General features: G+C 35.0%; 1 protein-coding gene across 1 annotated transcript; it reads right to left on the reverse strand.

The window, feature by feature from the left end:
• Positions 1 to 9150: 9150 nt before the first annotated feature.
• Positions 9151 to 9597, reverse strand: LOC141392351 (uncharacterized). Its single transcript, XM_073965300.1, has 2 exons — positions 9366 to 9597; positions 9151 to 9317 (listed from the first exon to the last, which is right to left on the reverse strand). The coding sequence occupies exons 1-2, from the start codon at positions 9595 to 9597 to the stop codon at positions 9151 to 9153; spliced, it is 399 nt and encodes a 132-aa protein (XP_073821401.1).
• Between the last annotated feature and the right edge of the window lie 13112 nt (positions 9598 to 22709).

Raw genomic sequence — 22709 nt, forward strand, 5'->3', positions numbered from 1 at the left:
TTGTTTTCAGTACATTTTTCAACGACGATTTAATCAAAATGTCAATAATGTAATGAAATCCGAAATGCGAGAATAAACTGTTGGTGTGAACTGTGTTTGAAATACGTGTTGTAAAAGATGTGATGCAAAATATCGTAAGTAAGCATTTTAGAGTTTCAAAACGTTCTAAAGAATTGTTGAGAACTTTATTTGGAAGATTTTTGCTAAAGGTTACTTGGTTCAACACCCAATAGTTTAGCCGATACTACCAGAATTTCAGCAGTTATGTAAAATTTGCTATATTTTATACATTTTGATACCCTAGATGGAGGTTTTCTTATATGGTATGTTCAAAAGATAAATTAAACTAGTTAAGGATTACAATATTGCCAAAGACAGCAAGGCGGAATTCCTAATCGTTTTTGAGATAAAGGCCCGATAAATGCAGTCTTAGCCCGGTTTAGATGAGGCCATAAAATCCGAACTGGATCTGACAGGACAAAACCCTTCTAGGGTTTTTGTAGTCTAAATATGTACTTTCAAAAAACCCATACTAGAAGTTGTTTGCATTTTCAGTGTTGCATAGTGTTATACGCTACCGTAATTATACACCTGCCTGTCCGTTCTTTCCCAATTATACACCGTAATTATACACCGTAATTATACACCTGCATGTTCGTTCTGTCCCAATTATACACCTGCCTGTTCGTTTTGTCCCAATTTTACACCTATTTTATTCTACACCTACCTATTTTACTTCAGATTATACCCCGATTTATTATAGCCATACCAATATTTATACATTCATTTCCACACCCCTATAGTTTCAACTCACCCTTTTAAGTCCCATGTCAGTAAATCCCTTCCTCCCATAAAGTCCCGATTACGAAAGCCAGAAGCAATAAGTCCATGTCACCAAACCTCCTGAAATAAGACAAAATAGCACAAAGTAACAGCACATATGACTACTATATCATGTGGATACTTCCCTAATATAATTACCCGGCTGTATCTCACGGTGTGGGAGTTCCCCACGTTGGACCCGACTTATACTAACCGCAAGAAACATCTACCCCCACGCACACCATCACTGCCGTCATATTTAGTCAGTGCTGGAGTTTTGTTGCGGGGCCCCGTAGAAACCAAAGTCCAGCCCTGTACACAAAAAAAAATTGCATGGAAAGGACTTTCGGTGAGACCTTTTTGCCTCCATGGCGGTCTCCAAAACCATGCTTTTTATCCCTAACTCCCAAATGCTGGTAAAGATGGGGGAGTTAGGGGAGCTAATCAAATAATTTGAGACACCTGGACATTAAAAGGGCTAAACATAGTGCCAAGTATGTATCCAAGTGCCTCTTTGTCATGTGAGGTATGGCATTATTTTGTTGTTTTTTTTGTGCTTTTGCCAATTCGTTGGGGTGGTCCTATTGGTGTGAGGAAAGCACCCATGGAAGCCAGGTTAACCTTCTTCACCATCGAAGGCTAACCCAGAAAATGTTTGCAACATGTGGAAAATGGAAATGGAAAAGTCAACACAAAATTTTTGGGAATAATGAAAACCCATTTTCCTGGGTCTTGTGATGACTGTTGCATCCTTCCACATGTGGCAAACCAAAACCTGAAAAAAGAAAAGAAAGAATTTTTTTAATAAATGAAAACTGGAACGATATAACTTACCACCGGCCGCGCTTTTTGATTTTTGTCTGCTTCCTTTTGTGTTTCTTTGTTTTGGTTCAAATGGGGTCTGGGTATGGGACGACCGGAACCGAGTGTGTTATCATCCCACTGAAATTGTGGAAAACGGCCTTACCGACACAGTGGGGGCCCTCTCTTACTTATGACGTAGGATGTGGTTTACACCATGGTGTAAGAAAGAAGGTGATACAATAATACCAACTGATGTCTTCATTTGCTGTCAAAACATATTTTTAATCAAAATAAATAACAAATATTTCGCTTCTATAAAAAATATTTGTGTACAACATCTTTGTTTAAGCTTCGCGAATAATATTTTAAAGTTTTCTTCTAAATTTTGTGGATATTTCGCGCAAAAAAATTGACAGCAAATGAAGACTACAACCTAACGTCAACTATTGGATCACCTTGTTAAATTCGCCTTGGTTTACACTCTTAAAAATAATTGATGAGTCAGAGGTACCCGTGAGAGATTACAGAAAGGGACAAATCAAGGTCAATTTTAAAAAGGGATAGCCTGAATTGATCTCGCCAAAATGTCGATTGTTGGAATGCTGCCATTGCTCTTGTCGTAGGTTATAAAAGAGAGTGTTTGGGGGAAAAACTTAGTTTAGTAAATGGTGCTGAGTGAGGAAACCTCAATAGTTTTCGCAGTGAAAAGTTAAAATATAATTAAAGCAGTGAAGACGATTTTTGGTTGAAGAAAGACAGTAAAATCTGTGAATTAATAGTTAATTATCAACCTAAATATAGAGGTATTATTAAAAGTGTTTTTTGAATAAAATGCAGTGTATAATCTCTTCGTATTTAATTTGATTAGGCAACAAGTGGAATCAATAGATTGTGGTGTAAGGGGAATAGACACGAAAAATTCTATAGAATCCAGCGGATATTTTAAAGGTAAAATTTTTCAGAGAAAACACAGATTTAAAGAAACAAAAAACATAAATTAACTAATGTAAATTTTCGGTTGGGCTTCCGAATCCGCTGGCGTGTTGATGACAACCTGGAGGAAAAGAAGGCAACTACATAATCCAGGACAGAACCCTTTAACAAAGGTAGGACAGTATTACCCATTAGGCTAGATAATCTGGCTGCCCTAATGCCATCTAGGGAGCAATCGCCACAACACTTTAATAGATTCCACAAATCCAAAGTTCAGCACCATTGAAAATTTTGCCCTAGACGCATAGGAGTCCAGAATTGGGACGAGAAGCACAGCCAAAAGCTTTTTGTTATTTGTGTCCCAAAAACAAAAACCGAATTATTGAATGTCCCACAGAACATCTTCATCAGCCTGTAAAGATCAAGAATCCAAAGAGAACCTGGAACGAGAAGAAATTAAAAGTTTATAATTTTATCAAATTTACCAGAAACAAAGAAGTGATATAGTGGCTGATGACTATGATATTGAAAAATTGATACCTATATACTCACCTTGTTTTTTTCGACATACATATTTATATTAGTATTTGTATTCATTTTACTTACCTTTTTATTTTTATTACCCTTATTTGACTTTATCCTTATTTATATGTATTTAATATTTTATGTTTGTTTTTGATGTACATGATAAGTTTTTTTTATTTTCAACTTTCAAAAATAGACATCAGGATAAATTTGAAATTTTGTTAGCCCTTATTGTTTTCTCAGAAAAGAGCTCTTTAGAGGATACCAGGGGGGTTCGTCACAAGTGCGAAATTAATAGTAACTGTTGCAAATATCATATTTGCGTTCTGTTTTTGAATGTTGAGTTCAAGAATTGTTGAGATTAGTGAATAATCACGTTTAGATGGTAAATTGACTCCAAAAGAGACATAATTTGTTTTTGAATCTTTGGTCACAAGACCTTTCGTTGATTTGGCTGTTAGCCGTTACATTTCAAAATTGCTCATGATGTATGAGAAGTAAAAAAAAAGAAAAAACATAACTTTTTTTGATATTTTGATTTGATATTTATTATTATTATTATTATTTTATGTGACCTAGGTTGGGTGGGCAAATTAAAAGCCATCAGGTACGGGGGTCCAGATGATAGTGATGGATTTTGTTGTAGGTATTTTTATGTGTTTTAAGTCACTTTGTTTCTTGTTGCGTGCCTAAGGTTGGGAACAGGGTTGGGACTTACACCCTAGAGAAAAAGACTAGGTTAGCCGGTGCCCAGATGACATTTTACCCCGAGCCGAAAGTAGGTACACGTAACAAAATCTAGCAAGACTTGCACTTCTCTTTAAACAAAAATAGGGCCGAATAACACCCTCTTCTCCTGTTTTCTGCGATACAATTTTGGCCTAGTAGAAACTAGCAGAAGCATGTTCATATGTTCATTGGTATCTAATATTATAGCTGATACGTTGATTTTGACATTTCTGCTGGAGTTTTTGCTATTTCCGTCATTTTCCCGTTCCCGTATTTTTTTAGAAATTTGTATGGGGAAGCAATTTTTGACAATTCGCTCTATTTTCTAACATTACCATTTTTATTGTTTTCTTCGACCTTTCTGTTTTTAAATAAATAGAAGTGGTTTTTTTGAGCTTGAGGTCCACCACTTCTATTTATCTAACATTACCATTAAAAAAGTACGGGAACACAATAAAAAATAGCATTGTAAAAAAGTAATTTAATATATTTTCACATTGTTTACAAATTTTGATACTAACATTTTTTGTTGCAGCAATTCGAACATTTACCTTGTTTGTTGTGATACGTGAAAAGTGTTGCAACTTTTGGTACTTCTTTAGGCAAAAGCAAGGTTGTATATCATGTGTACTGTGATTTTGATGTTGATTTCGCTGAAATCATGAAATGAGATGATATCATTTTTGTATGCGAAATCATGATAAATTTAGCTTGATTCCGCGCGAAATCACGAGACGCCTTCGAAATCACGAAACGACGCCGAAACCACCAACCTGCTTCGGAATATTGATCACAGCTAATGTTGCTACTGCTGCTTTTGGTACGGTGGAGGTGCTAAACTTTTTGATGATTGTCAAAATATTTTGATAATTCTTTTGAATTTCTGTTTGATTTCGGTGCAGCACCAATACGTTTCATTGCCTGCAAAACATTGCATACGCGATAGGTATCGTCAGAAAATGATGTAAATGAAATCTATTCGTTGTTTTCTTTTTTATTTTCACAAAATATTATTACTTGTGTATGTATCTCAAGTAGAGATGGGCGCGTGCCTAAAAAATTAGGCACGAACATGCACGAACACGGACCAAAATTTTTATGCACATTCACGCACAAACACGGCGTTTTTCGAGAAGGCACGAACACGCACACTCACGCACGAAATTACAAAAAAGCGAAATCGATATAGGTGTACATTTGTTCAAAAAATATTCATATGGGGTTTTCTGAGTGAAATCGGACACTTTTTCAATACGAAGTTTTTGATATCCTTTATTTTTTGCTGTATTGATGCTGCTCATTAACAAAACATTTCAGTATATTTTGTGATTTTTTTTCGACCAACGGCTCCAGAGGTATCGCGTCTTGAAAAAGTCGAATTCTATGAAAACTACATGCAAAGAAATACTCATAACTTCTTTAACATTGGTCCAATTTGAAAAAAATCTTTTTTTATGTTTTGCTGTATTTAATAAAAAATAGAAAATAATTTGGAACAGTGGAATTGGATTCAATTTTCGCGATTTCATATTTAAAATCAATTTTTAACAATGACCCCTTCGATTTTATTGATTTTTTTTTGTAGAAAACTACGATCAGTTACAAAAATTTTAAGTCCTATTTGGTAGTGTGATTCGAATGTTTACTATTTTTTCTTAATTTTTTGAAATTTTTCAATATAATTTTTCCGAAAATTTTGGCTTTTTTTAGGCGAAGATCAATTTAAGTATTAATTAATTATCAATTTTTAATCAATTTCTCGTTGGATTCGAGCGTGATGATCAATAATGCAAGTGAAAAAACATATCGGGTGTGGGACGGCTTCGCTATCATCTAACTTTTCCTCTTCCAAATGCAATTTGTTTTTTACAACGCTGAATATTTTCTCAATCATTATATGGCTTTCATGACAAACGCTTAGCGTAGTCTTTGAAATTTTTCTTTTATACTAGGGTGAAACATTTGTTATTTTACCAAAAAAATTAAAAAATATTTTCTTAACATTTGTTTTGTTGTTTTATTTAGGAATTTATCTTAAACATCGTAAAACAGAGTTATTTTTAGATTTTGAAAATGGATTAGCAATTACTGTATCAGCCGGACAATAAACTAACTAAGCTGATGATCAAATAACTACAGCTAGGGGATTATATGACTGACCATCCGAGCCAAATAATCTACCTATTATTAAAGGGATTTTTTGCCAGAAGATTATTTAGATACGAAAGAGGATTTGATTATGAAATACGTAACGTTTAAACTTATCGCGGGCAAAAAAAATTCATTCAGAAATACCCACTAATGCTGGTACACCAATTTCTAAACCGTTCTTAAAATCGCAAAATAAATAGGTTTACGATAAATTCCTAACAGCAACACAAATGTAAATAAATGAAACGTATTATGTTTTTGGTGAAAAAAGATATTTTGCGCAGTAGTATATAGGAAAAACGTTGTTGACAAATTTCAAAAAAATTAGAAAAAATAGTTATTATTCGAATCCCACTACCAAGTAGGACTTAAAATTTTCGTAATTGATCGTAGTTTTATACAAAAAATTTGCAAGATAATCGAAGGGGTCAATCATTGTTAAAAATTGATTTTAAATATGAAATCGCGAAAATTGCATCCAAGCCAACTGTGCCAATTTTTTTTTCTATTTTTTATTAAATAGGTGATAAAACAACAAAATACACTAAAAAAGATTTTTATCAAGTTGGACTAATATTAAAGAAGTTATGAGTATTTCTTTGCATATAGTTTTCATAGAATCCCTGGACCCTTTGGTCGAAAAAAAAAATCAGAAAATACACTGAAATGTATTGTTGACGATCAGCATCACCACAGCAAAAAATAAAGGGAATAAAAAACCTCTTATTGAAAAATTGTCCGATTTCACTCAGAAATCCCCATATGTACTTCTAATTTTTCTAATCTTATTTAATTGCTATTCTTATTTAAAAACATTATTTTGTCCAAGTTAGAACTCAAAAGTCTAGTACGTCTTTCGTTGTGAATATTTCCATATGTGGAAAAATCCCGCTCGTTGCTGACCTGACGGGTATAGCCAAAAATTTCCTGACTAATTGTTTTAAATATTTTAGATTAGACTGTTTCCAAAAGTGTAAAACATCAGTCTGGCTAGATAGGCACTCGATAAAATGTAGCTTTCAAATCTTTCATGAATTGAGTCAATGGTATCAATTGACTTTCAAAAGTTTTTTTAGACCAAAGGGCAATGATGGGCATAGTAGGGTACTTTTCCGAGCTTAATTTTTCGGAACACTCTTTGAATATTTTATGAAAACCCAATAGAGGTTCTAGCAAACTTTAAGTCAGATATACGATCCAACTCATTCTTTTGTGGGAAAATACTCTTAATCTCATTCTGGACTTGGTATATGCTCTCAAGCAACGTGTTCTTGTATCTTGTTTTAAGGTTTTCGACAATTTGTTGTTTAGCTCCGAGTGTTTTAAAATATCTTACAAGGTTTTCTGGGCAGTCAATCAGTTTTCCCAATTCGGGAAGAGGATATTTTTCAATAACATCATCCACAACAAATAATACAGTCAGATAAACATCTGATTTGCAAAGAGAGTATATTGCGTTAACCCTCTCGGTAGTTTTTGTGTTTGCTTCTCTCATGAACAAAACAAATTGCATACAAATATCATCTTTTTTTTCTCATACTCTGGCCTCTCCATAACAAAATGGCAATAAGTACCACACTACAAAAACAAAGCAAATAATTTTAGGCATTTTTTGGTCGGTTTTATATTCCTGTTTGTTTTTCGTGTTTTATATGGTCTCTTGCACGACTTCTAAAGGGAGACCAAAAATTTAGCACGATCGTGTCACATAGTGCAGATCGTGTTTAGTCGTGTCGTGCAAAACCGTGTCGAACAAAAAAACACGATCACGCACGGCCAAAAATTTATTCCGGCACGACACGCACAAACACGGCGTTTTTCGAGAAGGCACGAACACGCACTACTCACGGCACGACACGCGCCCACCTCTAATCTCAAGTAATAAACGAGCTTATTTTGTTATGAAATGTCATGCCGTATTATTGTTGTTCTGTATTTGACACGTTCCTGTACAGACATACAGAGTTGCATTTACGTGTATTTGCCAGATGCGACTACCTTTTATCATTCTACCATGTTTGACAAAAACGCATTAAAAACAGGAAAATGTTTCTCCTCGTGCACTAGGCTGCGTAGAAGACACCAAACTGCTTATTAAAGTTCCTCTATCAAGAAGGAAATTTGGTTAGCTTTACAAAATGGGGAAAACCAATGAAATCGGTTGAAAAATAGATGAGTTATGGCATTTTTTGTGTTTTAACTTTTAGGTTTTTCCTTTATAAAAGTTGGCACCTTTGGGCGTATGATTGTAATTTGAATTTGTCTACTTAATAATTACGCACAAGGTACCAATCTTTTATAAAGGAAAAACCAAAAAGTTAACACACTAAAGATTGCATAACTTACGCATTTTTCAACCGTTTTCATTGTAAAGCTAACTAAATTTTGTAAAGCCAACTAAATGTCCTTCTTGATAAAAGTAAATAATAACGCAGTTTGGTGTCTTCTACGCAGCCTAGAGCACGAGGGAAAGCATTTTCCTGTTTTTAATGGGTTTTTGTCACATAAATCACTATTACTTAACCATTTGTTACCCGATTTTTAAAAATTATAGCTTGTTCGACATGTTTTTCACCTTTGAAATAAAAAAATTATCTGTAAAAGTCCGTTGTGGAAAACAGAAGTTTTCTCCGGTTTAAATTGAATGTCGTGTCTCATCCGGCATCAAATTAAAATAAAGTCATCAAATAAAATAATATCGGCTTTGCACTAAAAGGCTCCCTTTTTGCTATAGGCTGACATCCCGAACAAACCATCTAACATCAAACGGCAGTAATACAAACAAAGGCGACGACCAAGTAAAAAACCAATGTTGCTTAAGTTTGATATTAAAATGTGTGGCGTTTATTCGCTATACAAATAAATAAAATTTACAAAATTAAAATGACAAGTTGTTAAATTGATCTTACATGTTTTAGTTGTCCAGCAAAAAAGGTCAGAATCAATGCCTGAAGGACCTTTTATAGACTTAAAAAATGTTGCTAACAATTACATTTACATTTTACATTTACATAGACAATAAAAACACTGGACGTTTTCGAACTTCAGGATGCGTTGCACATTCTAAGGTGACCATCACCGACATCCCCGCCCCCGTGAACTGACCCAGAGGGGGAGGCTTCACCAGCATATTCATCAACGCCCAAAACGGCAAGTTTGGGAATAGGCCTTCTATAAATCCCAGAGCTAGTATTGACTTTGGCGTGGCATTGACGATTGGAGTGTCTCGAATCTCGGTGCGTGTTCTTTTAACATCGCATTCATGGACTTCTTGACAGATTGGACAAGCCTTTCCCATGCACCACCTTCACTTGGATTTGCAGGAGTATTAAACTTCCATTGGATACCCAATGCTGAAAGGGATGAAGCCATAACATTCCTGTCAAGGAAATCTTTCTCACCGTGTAACTCCTTCTCAACCCCAACGATATTAGTGCCGTTGTCACTTCGGATTACCAAAGGCACACCTCTACGATTGATAAAATTCCTTATGCATAATAAACAGGCATCACTGGAAAGATCGGCGGCTATCTCCAAGTGGATAGCACGACGTATGGCGTTACACGGTCTATTGGCAAAAGACCCATCTGAGGCTGATATGGCTTCGCTCTTCGAATTCGGCAAACCTGACATCTTGACTGTATGCTGTTGAGTAAACGACGGAGAGATGGCACCCAAAATTTCAAATGTACTTCAGCGATGACTGTCGACTTATTTATGTGGCAAAATTTTACATGATACGATTCAAGAAGTAGAAGCGTGAAAGGGTATTTATTCGGAAGGATGATAGGATGTTTGGAATGGTTCGGCAGACATAGAGCATTCTCAATACGACCAGATACCCTTAATAATTTATCTGGACCGATGACAGGATTCAACATCTTCATTTTGCTGCCCTTACTCACATGACCATGTAGACCAATATCGGCAATTTCGTCAATTGTTCGGCCCATGCTTCTTCTTCTGCCGAAACTTCACCCTTTAATAGTTCAACCTTTTTGAATTTGCGACTAAAATATTCTGTGTACCGATGCATCCAAGCCATGGTCCGTCGATATCGACGATATTTTGAAAATCGAGTTATATCTGGAACCACCGAATCACACTGACGAGCCACGAGCACGACATGTTTTGATCTCAGCTCAGAGTCACTGGCGTCCAAAAAGTTTTCAATATTATTTGCTGAAGGCCAATGTGATTCAAGAAGACTTAAAAACGCTGGTCCATTTTTCCACCGCCCGTCCACCTCATACCTTATGTGGAAATTTGGCTCTTGTTGCCTCATCGGCCGGATTGAGAATACCAGCTTATATTTACAGCGATCCGAATGAATCCAACGTATCACCGTATCAGAATCTGTCCAAAAATAGATTTTTTTAATACTTTTCACATGATTGGAGACGATTTAATCTTTTATACGGACACCCATAACTGCCGCCTGCAGTTCTAGCTTGGGTATGGTATCTTGTAGGAGCACAAGCAGATTTTCCCATTACAAAAGAAACATTAATTCCAACTTCACTTACCACGCGCCAATACGCTACCGTTGCCATTGCCTCTTCGCTCGCATCTGCGAATATATGTAAATCAACTTTTCTGTTTGAAAAATCCTTAAGATAACATCTTGGAATACGAAATTCTTCCAACATACTTAATTCAGCTAACCATAACTTCCAATTACTATATAAATCGCTAGGCAACTCTTCGTCCCACTCTATACCCGACTTCCCTACTTTTTGCATCAATGTTTTCGAAGCAACCATAAATTCGCAAACAAATCCGAATGGGTCATAGATTGACATGTTCAAAGAGAGCATCTGACGTTTGGTCGGAATCTTAGAAAAGTCTAAAATGGATTTATCAACTTTATGTAAATTCAAGCGGATGCAGAAAACATCTGTATTTGGCAACCAGTGTATGCCCAAAATCCTTTCAACTCAATTTTTATTCCAAAACTCAACGCTATCGTTGACTCCGCTGGCCAATTCTCCACAAGCTTGAAATTTGGAATTTTAAATAATATTTCTCAACACAAAACCACCAACACTATGAATTCTTATCACGTCTTTTACCACCTTCGCGGCTTCTTCTACAGTTTGGAAACAGTCGACATAGTCGTCTACGTAATGGCGATTAACAATTGCTTCAACTGCACGAGGTGACTGTTTCTCAGATATATTGGAATTCATATTTTTCACATATTGGGCTATAGTTGGAGAACAAGTTGCTCCGAATATCATTCTTTGCATAACATAAGTTTCCCCTCTTTTATTTTTATCTCCATTTCTCCAAAGGAATCGTTGGCATTCTTGATCTTCTTTGGCGATTTTGACTTGATGACCCCACAAAGGGCTATTGGAGCTTCACGAAATTTAAAAATTGTTGAGAGCAAAGAGTTGTTTATGTCTGGTCCACTTAAAAGGCACTTATTCAATGACACATTATTCACTTCGGCTGCAGCATCAAACACAATTCGAATACCTTTTTTGTTCACATTTTAAAAGCAAAATGAAGCAGATAAAAAACACGTTCTAGATTTAAAGGTAATTCGTTCACTTCAACTTTTCTGCAATAGCCCCTTGATTTGTAGTCATTTATTTGCTCACAATATGCACTGCCATATTCAATATCTCGAGCCATTTTATTTTCCACACTATACAAACGTTTCAATGCCATTTCAAATGAATCTGGGATGGAGGCACGTTTTGTTTCCACAAAAAACGACATTCATAGCGTTCACCAACTTTTCTTGTGTTTCTTTAACAATTCCATAGCTCTTTCATCATCAGCTGACAATAGTTTTGTTGCTGTCACTTTTACGCCAAGCGTTTCCACATCAAAATAATTTTGAATCATCCAGTTTATTTGTTGTAAACAATTTCCTGTACTGTCTGTTGAAGGAGCACACATTCTGGCATGAAGAGCACGATTTTTAGTTGAGGCTTTTTCTCCTGGCGTTGGGCCATAAACAACAACACCCAATCTTGTAGTGGTTACAATCGGTCCAGCGGCAGACAACTAATGATTAATTTTGGTTTTACATTCTTGTAATTATCAAATTTTATTTTCGATACATTAACATTGTTATAATTTGTTACCAATGTTTCCAAATTACAAGATTGAATGGGCAAAGACATATTAGAGGTGGTATAAAAATTTTTCATCATATATCGTCTGTCGTTTCTTCCAATACCACTTATTACCAGATCCACTACTTCAGAATTCTCCGTCACAGAATGTTTATTTAGCCACTGTAGGGATAATTGCGTATTGTTTCCTCTTAGTTCCAGGTCTTTGGCAATTCCACTGTCCAGCATTGTTACATTAGCACCATCATCTAGAAATGCATACGTGGAAAACATTTTATTTTTTCCGTACAATTTCACGGGCAATATTTGAAAAAGTACGGCATACGGCATAGCAATTTCTTTGTGGTGGTTCTGACTGTCCTCTTGCACTTACATTTTCACTTTCTTCATCAGCAGGAACTTCATAATGCAGTAACACATTATGGAACTTCTGACAATTAGTTTTAATGCAGCGCACCTTGTTTCTGCATTGATTTAATTGATGGCCTTTTTTAAGGCAGCCAAAACACAATTTTAATTCTTTAATTTTCTTCCACTTTTTGTCCGTCCGCATATTTGTGAAATGTTTACATTTTATAATTGACGTACAGTCACTACAATTGTTGACGGCGACGCATGCAATCTTGCGGCTTGGCTGTGTGGGTTGACGACGTTTAGTGGACACGTGCGGTGCGTATGGGAGGGTATCGTGGACGATGTTAGCAACACGTCGTAATGTTTGCAACCATGTACTGAAATCTAAAATAGAAGGACATTTATTTAAATAAAGACATTTTTCACCCCATTCCATTAGTTGATTTATTGGTAATTTGGAAACTAGTTCACTCAATAATTTATTTATTTATTATAGTCAATGGAATAATCAATTCCTTACAGACTAAGACAATGGATTTGGTTTTAAAAGGGAAAAGCAAAATAAATACTTAATTTAAATGATTGCTTTGGGGTGCTAAAATCAATGCAGGGCTTCATTTCTTTTTGAAATTCAATATTTAAACGATTTAAATTCAACAGAGTGTTAGGGATTTGTTTTGGACGATTATTAAAAAACGCTAAAACCACGAAAAAACGCTGCATGTGCATTGACCTGGTATACTCTGCAATGATTTGATTGGCCAATCCATGGTTTTTTTTGTCATACATATACATTGCTCTAAGAATTTATTGCCGTTAGGTTTGCATTGCATTGTTTGGGCACATGTGTGTGTAACGTGATTTGGTAAACTCGTTTTGTTTTCGAGAATGAAAAAACACTTGTTATTGAGCGTTGGTTGGAGGCAGTTGATTGTTCTTTTGGTGTCGGATGAAAAGAAAAGACTTCTTGTTGAGCGTTGGTTAGAGGCAGTCGGTTATTAGTTATTTGTCGGTCGATCAAGAGAAAAAAAGACTACTTGTTGAACACGGTGGTCGATCGTTGTGTGGTGGTCTATCCATAATAAACATTGTTTGAGAATGTGAATAAAGACAATTTCTTAAAGAGTTGACGGCTTAAAATAATTAAATAAAATTGTCTTAAACTGGAGTTTGAATTAAATATGAGGAAAAAGAAGAAGAAGAAAAAAAACAAATTAAAAATAATAAAAGAACCTCTGATATGAACAGAATCAGCAAGTCGAATCAACTAAAGCATCACTAAATTAGACTGTACTGCAGCAACAAAAGAAACTTAAAATGGCACGGAAAGTGCAACATTATTGTGTTACATACAAAACACTCTAAATTATTACCTAATATGAGTAAATAAAAAAAAAAAAATTAAAACACAACTTGAAAAGAAGAAAAAAATAAAAAGAAATTACTTAAAATTAAAAACCAAAGACAAAAGAAACAAATTAAAAACATATATTCTAAAAATACGAAATAAAAGCCTAACCACATATTTGTGAAGAAATATTGTCAAGCAACGCACCCAACACCAACAACTGGGTTTTGGCACTTCCCACCCTTTGCATCTTGGGAAAAGGGACGTTAGTTACGTTAGATGAGTTTTGTTTTTATCTGGTGGAAGAACCAATCATCCAGCAACAACAAAAACTACAATTACCCAGCAACAGCTATGGCGAAATTAATTATAAGGTCTAGCTTGTAAGTAGATAATAAGAGTTAGATATAAGAAATTATTATATTAAATAAGTGTCAAATCTGAATTAAATATGAATCCCTAATTTTTTTATTTCTGAGAAAGAGTAGCTGTACCATGGGCGGTGTTGAGTAACGGCGTTGCCTACCGTAATGTTGGGTAGGTAACGGTGAAATTTTTTATTGGGGTAACTGTTAAAATTGTGAGTGTGTAAGTTACCATAGGCGTACTTTTAGGGCGGGAAAAATGCACTCCATGTGACAACTACATCAGTCACGAATGAGGTTATGATATTCTTTTCCCACGGCTAACGGTCATGTGTATTTGTTGTAGAATTTAATTATGTGGTTTTGATATAATAGGCATGTAAACTCCTACGTTACGAGGCGATAACCCGGGATACAGTAACCTCGCCACGGCAGAGCTAGCCGATTAGAACTTGAAACATGCCCTGTATTCGAGATTGTAGAAAATAATTGTTGATCATTTTTTTGTATTGACTCGCTCGTAACATAGATGGCGCCCAACGCAACAAAAACATAATGTAATTAAACCAACGTGAGGCCTTGACTGTTTAATTCAAAGCCAAAGTTTACCCCACCTTTAAACTGGCTGTCGTCAAAGTCACCTAGTAAGAAAACGTTGTAGATTTTAGGGTAAGCTTGGACCGTGAATTAACAACATAAATTTAACATGAGATCGAATTGAAACAACCTACATACATTTTTCTTTAACATGGCTGAGGATAGATGTTTTCTTCGAAGGATAGGATCATTTAAATCAAGACATCACATTTCTGAACTTCTTTAAATCTTCAACACACTCAATTTTGTCTGCTGGCGGTCTGTCAGTCGGTTCTTTTTGAATGATACAAAAGGTTAGAAGTGCTTCTGTGGCATATACACCTTGGGCAGGGTTGAGTGGCAAATCTCGCTTCACTGATCAGTCTGAGCTCAGTGAGTGTTAGTTACTAAGCATTATTGCGGCCAATGAGGCGAGATTTAAAACTAATTGGGGAGCTATTGCGTAGCATCTACCAAAATATCAATTTTAAATATTTGAAAAGGTTCGGAAATGTGTAAGTTCCAATACTAAAGATTTTTTTTTGCATTTAGGAAATGATATGAAAGATCATAGTATTTAAAGAGAATTTCATAGCTTAATGTCTTGAGTTTTCGCTTATAAGTAAAACCAATGACCTTCGGCAGTAAATTGTCATGTATTTAATTTAACACCACGTTCAAAAAGTTCTGTGGGAAAAGCATAAGTCCGCTCTTAGTTCTTGTATGGATTATACTGTTGCGATGACTAGACCAACCCGAATGGATGAACAATGTATTTTGGATAAATGTTCGAGTCTGGAGTACCTGGCTTAAAAGCTAAGACTCTATAGCAGTATATTTTTCCAAATTACTCATTATGAAAAGCTTTATAAGCTGCATAAATCATTTATCATTACTTCCATGACAATTTGAAAAAAAAAAGAAAGAAAAAACTTTTAGGCTTTATATCGGATAAGATTCGGTATTACAGACAGAAGTTTTAAGTAGTAGTTTGTTTCAAAACCTGACTAGGTATATCCTACAATTACTCAACGCTGTTGGACAAGTGGACAACTGCTCTCTCTCTCTTTTAAAAGAAAACATATGTATTTTGCACAAAATATTTAAAACATATCAGTGTAGAAAAATATAAGAAACGAATTAAAAAAAAAAACAAATACTACACGATAATACAAATATACATACACAAATACAATTAAATTTAATGAATAATTATAGTTAACTAAAATAAGAAGAAAATATTATTGTATAAATCCATTATAAGTGAAGTGTGGTTGCACCAAAATAGCATACTGAATTATTCATAACATAATATTGACTTTACTGTAATTATAATTTATAATACGTTTCTATGTTGTTTTTGTCAAAATAAGTTTTCTTTTCACATTACAATTGAATTATATTTCGAAAAAGGGGAAAATCCATATAAAAAAACAACCATTATTAATTTTAATATATAAGTTAATCATTATTTTTATATAACATAGAATTTAATCAAAAACAAAACAAAAATAGACATATACCATATAAGCTATAAGTTGTTGCGAGATATTGTCAATATTTTCCTAAAAACATAAAGCCAAGATTTACTTTGTTGCTAACAGAATTAATAATACCTATTTGGCAAACCAACACATTAATTAACTTCAGGCAATCAATATTTTTTCCAATTTTAAATTTGATTTTATTTCGATTTCTTTGGTGGTCTCATTAGCACAAAAACGTGTATAAAGCATTTAAAGATTTTGTCCTACTCAAACTTTCTCTCACCATATAATGACTTCAGTACCAAGTAGTAATACAAAAAACAACCTGGGATCAGGCGAACAAGACATTAATATCAATAATTTATTATCCGTATTAGAAAGAATTAGAGAGGAACAACGCACTTTAGCAAGAGAATTGATTTTACTGAGAACAACGGTATCAGACCTTTCTCAAGGTAGATCAACCTTGGATATGCCTACTGGTCACAACTACCCGTTTAACCAGGAACCTACAGAACAGATTCAGGATTTCAACTCTTTTCAGAGAACGAATAGGCCCAAAATAGATCTGGAAAAATGGAAGATAAATTTTGACGGTACAGGGAACGTAGACGATTTTATTTTTAAACTTGACACTCTAATTGAGAGGACTCGTTGCAGTCAGGAACAATTAGAAGCAAGTTTTCAAATTTTCCTTAGCGGAAAGGCAGAAAAATGGTATTGGGAATTTGTTAAGAGGAATAATGATACACCTTATCGTCTTATTAGGAATAGTTTGCTTAAGAAATTTGCAGTGGTCGAATCTGATGACCAACTTTTATTGAAACTGCATTCCAGAAGGCAACTGCTTCGCGAATCCTACGATGAATTCCACTCAGCTATATTGGCTATTAGCTACAAAATGAAGGAGCCTCTGCCTGAAGAGCGATTGGTAAGCATCATAAAAAAGAATGTTTGTACTGAGCTAAAACTTATGCTTTTCAACTCCGAAGTATCCAATTTGCATTCTCTTAGAGAAGTAGCGCGTAAAGCTGAACAAATCATGAAACAAACAAACTCGGTAAACTCCATAAAAACAATTGTTCGTCAGGTACACGAATTGGACTTTGAATCTTCTCAGGATGACAATTTAGAGAGTGAAGATGACCCTCATATAGAGGCTATCTAAATTTCAGCCCGTTCCAACAAACATGATTATTCTCATATAAAATGTTGGAATTGCTTATCCTTTGGGCACTCTTATATATACTGTCCCGAAAAAACTCGGAATCTATTTTGTTATAAGTGTGGTGAACGCGGTGTTGCAACAGTTCGTTGCAAGAACCCCCATCCGGGAAACTGGATTCGGAGCGAGTTGGCTACCGGGGACACTCGTTCATCTCGACCAACCCCGAGATCGCACTAGGGCTAAAGACTAGTCTTCCACAGGAAGACCAATCTGCATTGCCACTACCATGTGACGATGCTTTACTACCAATTCACCAAAATTCCCAGATTGTACCCCAAATTTCCAAACGTATTCTAAGTTGCCGCGAGCGATACAAGAAACGTAAGAAATATCGTCATTTCATTGAGTCCTCTATTTTAAGTGGAACATCAGATGAAAGGCCTTACGCCAAAATTTCGATTTTAAATGACTCTTGTTTCGGCTTATTGGATTCAGGAGCCAGTGTATCTGTCCTAGGCACAAACAGTAGGGAGTTTATAGAACGTAATAACATAAAAATTAGACCCTTTAAATCTGTAATCTCCACAGCAGATGGATCAAAAAACTCTGTACTAGGACACTGCAAACTACCTGTTACATATAAAGGAGTCACTAAAGACATTGATTTTTATATTGTTCCATCTTTGCGTCAAGAGATTTATCTAGGTTTGGATTTTTGGCGAAGCTTTTCCATCGCTCCCGAGATCATACCTCCCATCAAGTCGGTTGAATTAGAACCTCTCAAAACCAATACTTCTCCATGTTTTCATGCATTGCCTTCCGAACAGACTTCACAACATTCAACTGTACCGTTAGGCAAGATTTCTGACATTCAAAATCAGACTTCTAACAATTTGGGGAGGTCATGTGAAAAGGTTATGAAAATCTGCAATACCAGAGCGAAATCGATACCTTATAGAGCCGGTAAAGAAGTTTTTAGAGAGTTCCACACTACTAGTAAATTTTACCGGGGTGTTAATGCCGAAATTACCCCAAAATCTGATAGAGGCAAAATACGAGCAAAAGTCAATAAAGCCCTGTCTGATGTGGAATACCTTCAAGGTCGGCTCTTTAGTAGACTTCATGACTAGCTTCCATCCTAAATTGGATCCCACCACTGTTTTTTTTTTTTTAAATGTGTGTGCTTTTCTAAATTGAACTTAGCCAAACTTGAAGTATAATGGGGTAAAGCCATAATACTATTTTGTCCGGCTTTACGTGGGTCGAGCCACACGTTTGATCTAATTGGAAGTTATCCAATCCTGCAGTATACTGGTGTTAAGCCACTTTAAGAAATATTTTGCCCGGCTTTTAGTGGGTCGAGCCACACGTGCTCTTTAAACATTCAAAAACAAAAAAACAATCCTTTTCCTGTTCGTTACTCAATTAGAAATTTTCATAACGAAGCAGTTTTGTTAGGGATTTGTTTTGGACGATTATTAAAAAACGCTAAAACCACGAAAAAACGCTGCATGTGCATTGACCTGGTATACTCTGCAATGATTTGATTGGCCAATCCATGGTTTTTTTTTTGTCACACATTGCTCTAAGAATTTATTGCCGTTAGGTTTGCATTGCATTGTTTGGGCACATGTGTGTGTAACGTGATTTGGTAAACTCGTTTTGTTTTCGAGAATGAAAAAATACTTGTTATTGAGCGTTGGTTGGAGGCAGTTGATTGTTCTTTTGGTGTCGGATGAAAAGAAAAGACTTCTTGTTGAGCGTTGGTTAGAGGTTATTAGTTATTTGTCGGACGATCAAGAGAAAAAAAGACTACTTGTTGAACACGGTGGTCGATCGTTGTGTGGTGGTCTATCCATAATAAACATTGTTTGAGAATGTGAATAAAGACAATTTCTTAAAGAGTTGACGGCTTAAAATAATTAAATAAAATTGTCTTAAACTGGAGTTTGAATCAAATATGAGGAAAAAGAAGAAAAAAAAACAAATTAAAAGTAATAAAAGAGCCTCTGATATGAACAGAATCAGCAAGCCGAATCAACTAAAGCATCACTAAATTAGACTGTACTGCAGCAACAAAAGAAACTTAAAATGGCACGGAAAGTGCAACATTATTGTGTTACATACAAAACACTCTAAATTATTACCTAATATGAGTAAATAAAAAAAATTAAAACACAACTTGAAAAGAAGAAAAAAATAAAAAGAAATTACTTAAAATTAAAAACCAAAGACAAAAGAAACAAATTAAAAACATATATTCTAAAAATACGAAATAAAAGCCTAACCACATATTTGTGAAGAAATATTGTCAAGCAACGCTCCCAACACCAACAACTGGGTTTTGGCACTTCCCACCCTTTGCCTCTTGGGAAAAGGGACGTTAGTTACGTTAGATGAGTTTTGTTTTTATCTGGTGGAAGAACCAATCATCCAGCAACAACAAAAACTACAATTACCCAGCAACAGCTATGGCGAAATTAATTATAAGGTCTAGCTTGTAAGTAGATAATAAGAGTTAGATATAAGAAATTATTATATTAAATAAGTGTCAAATCTGAATTAAATTTGAATCCCTAATTTTTTTATTTCTGAGAGAGAGTAGCTGTACCATGGGTGGTGTTGAGTAACGGCGTTGCCTACCGTAATGTTGGGTAGGTAACGGTGAAATTTTTTATTGGGGTAACTGTTAAAATTGTGAGTGTGTAAGTTACCATAGGCGTACTTTTAGGGCGGGAAAAATGCACTCCATGTGACAACTACATCAGTCACGAATGAGGTTATGATATTCTTTTCCCAGGCTAACGGTCATGTGTATTTGTTGTAGAATTTAATTATGTGGTTTTGATATAATAGGCATGTAAACTCCTACGTTACGAGGCGATAACCCGGGATACAGTAACCCCGCCACGGCAGAGCTAGCCGATTAGAACTTGAAACATGCCCTGTATTCGAGATTGTCGAAAATAATTGTTGATCATTTTTTTGTATTGACTCGCTCGTAACAAGAGTTCGTTTTAAAGGACCACGAACTCTGAAACGAAACATTAAATAAATCAATATATGTTAAGCTCCTCGATGGAACAAAAAAGGGAATTAAAGCCAAAAGTTCTGGCGAATCAATATGATTATTAATTAAATCATATATAAATAAGGCGGATTGGCATTTTCTTCGACAGTCTAGACTTTGTATACCCAGTAACAAACATCTGGATCGATATGCTGGGGGGTTTTATGGAAATAGTGATAGAAGAGCAAACTTAGTGAACTTCTTTTGTATTCTTTCAACACGAGAATTATGTGAGGTATGATAAGGATCCCAGATTATAGAAGCATATTCCAACCTGGACCTAACAAAACTCCTGTACAGCAAGTTAATGGTACTAGGATCAGAAAATTCTTTACTATTTCGTTTAACAAAAGCAAGGGCTTTGTAAGCCTCAGAAACCATATGATCAATATGTGGAACAAAAGATAAATATTTATGAAATATTTTTAAGTCATCAGCATAAAGAAGATAGCTAGATTTAGTAAAGCAAGACGAAATATCATTGATAAAAAGATTGAAGAGTAACGGGCCCAACACGCTACTTTGAGGCACACCAGACGTTTGAATATAAGGAGTAGAAACAAAGTTCTCTACTTTTACCGTACACCATCTGTTTTGGAGATAAGACAAAACCCATTGTAGAAAATTAGAGTGAAACCCTATTTGTTGCAATTTTGCAAGTAAAATGTGATGTGAGACCTTGTCAAACGCTTTAGCTAGATCTGTATAAATGGTTTCAACTTGAAAACCAAGCTCAAAGGCAGATAGGCAGTATTCAGTGAAAAGGGTCAAGTTAGTAGTTGTCGATCTACCAGGAAAAAAACCATGTTGATATGGTGAAATATAGATTTACAAGCAAAAAGTAGTTTTTTGTGGATAACATGTTCAAATACTTTTGAGACACAAGATAATTTTGCTATAGGTCTATAGCAGGCTACATTATCCTTTTTTCTACTTTTAAATACTGGTGTAATCGTTGTAATTTTCCACCTATCAATGAAAACACCTTCTTTAATTGACCGATTAAAAATATATGTTAATATAGGAGCTATACAAGTAGAAGAATTCTTAAGGAAAGGTGCACAGAGGCCATCAGCATCGTTTTTAAAGCTACTTTTTATCTTCGAAATCGCTTCAGAAACATCATCATTACACGCAAAAAAAAATCGGCCTCTCTAACATATGTCCCAAACATATTTTGCAGGAAACATATATATGTTTGCAACAGTCCCAAACATAATATATGTTTGGGTCTGCAAACAAATATATGTTTGGGTGGAAACAAATATATGTTTGGGTGCAAACATATATATGTTTGGGTGCAAAGATTTTTATGTTTGGGTGCAAAGATATATATGTTTGGGTGCAAACAAAGATATGTTTGGGTGGAAACAATTTTATGTTTGGGTGCAAAAAAATACAAACCCAAAAGGCACAAAAAAACAAACACATGCACCAGTGGGCGCTTACTGAGAGCAAGGGAGCGTAAAATTCAATGTAAAACACTTTAAAATGTGTGCTCACTTGCTCTCAGTAAGAGCTCACTGGCTATCTCTATAGTATGCACACAAATGTTGTGGTTTTTTATTAAAAGTCAAAGGAACAACAAACACATAGTTACATACAAAATTCCAAAGAAATACATAACACACTTTAATAAAAGAAAAACTGATTGAAATAATTTGTAGTCACACTTTTAAAAAGGAAAAATATATAGAAACGTAGTTGAACGCTTCTCCTTAGTTGTGAAATAAAACAAATTGTCCTCTTAGTTGAAATCATCAGCGGGGAATCGGCATCTAGAATCAAATGATTATGTAATGTAATAAATAAATATGGATATGCCATATTTGAAATATACATAAGTATGTATGTAATTACCAATATTAAATGCGATTTCTTCCTTGTCCAATAAAATAATTACATTCAACTTTCCGATTCAATTATAAAATGTATTGGGTATTTAATTTACTAAAACACAAAACACTGATTTATTCACTCACTTTACCGTCTTGACTCTACAAAGGTAACTAAAACACTGAAGAAAGAAAAAATATAATTCATATCATTTCTTCTTTTCTTCTTCGTTGGTTAGCAACAACAAAACAAGAAACACACGAGTTTGACGCATACATGCCACCAAAGCCCCCTTCTTCGATTCTACGTCTTCTATTATACAATACACACAACTCTTTATTATAAAGCAGCATTCCAAAGCCGCGATAGCACTGTTATTACTCTCGTTGAAAAACATCCTCTCTCCACCCATGAAAAAAATGTTCTAACATAAAAAATATGTTTTACCCAAA

Source organism: Musca autumnalis, unplaced genomic scaffold, assembly GCF_047663935.1.
Source record: "Musca autumnalis isolate F117 unplaced genomic scaffold, ASM4766393v1 scaffold_2, whole genome shotgun sequence".
In the NCBI taxonomy this organism is placed as follows: Eukaryota; Metazoa; Arthropoda; class Insecta; order Diptera; family Muscidae; genus Musca; species Musca autumnalis.

What these genes read in the sequence shown, in the direction of transcription:
- LOC141392351 (XM_073965300.1), bottom strand. Translation starts at nt 9,597, where the DNA reads ATGTCAGGTTTGCCGAATTCGAAGAGCGAAGCCATATCAGCCTCAGAT. An exon ending in GGTTGAGAAGGAGTTACACG is followed by an intron (nt 9,318 to 9,365) that starts GTGAGAAAGATT and finishes CATCCCTTTCAG; the next exon opens with CATTGGGTATCCAATGGAAG.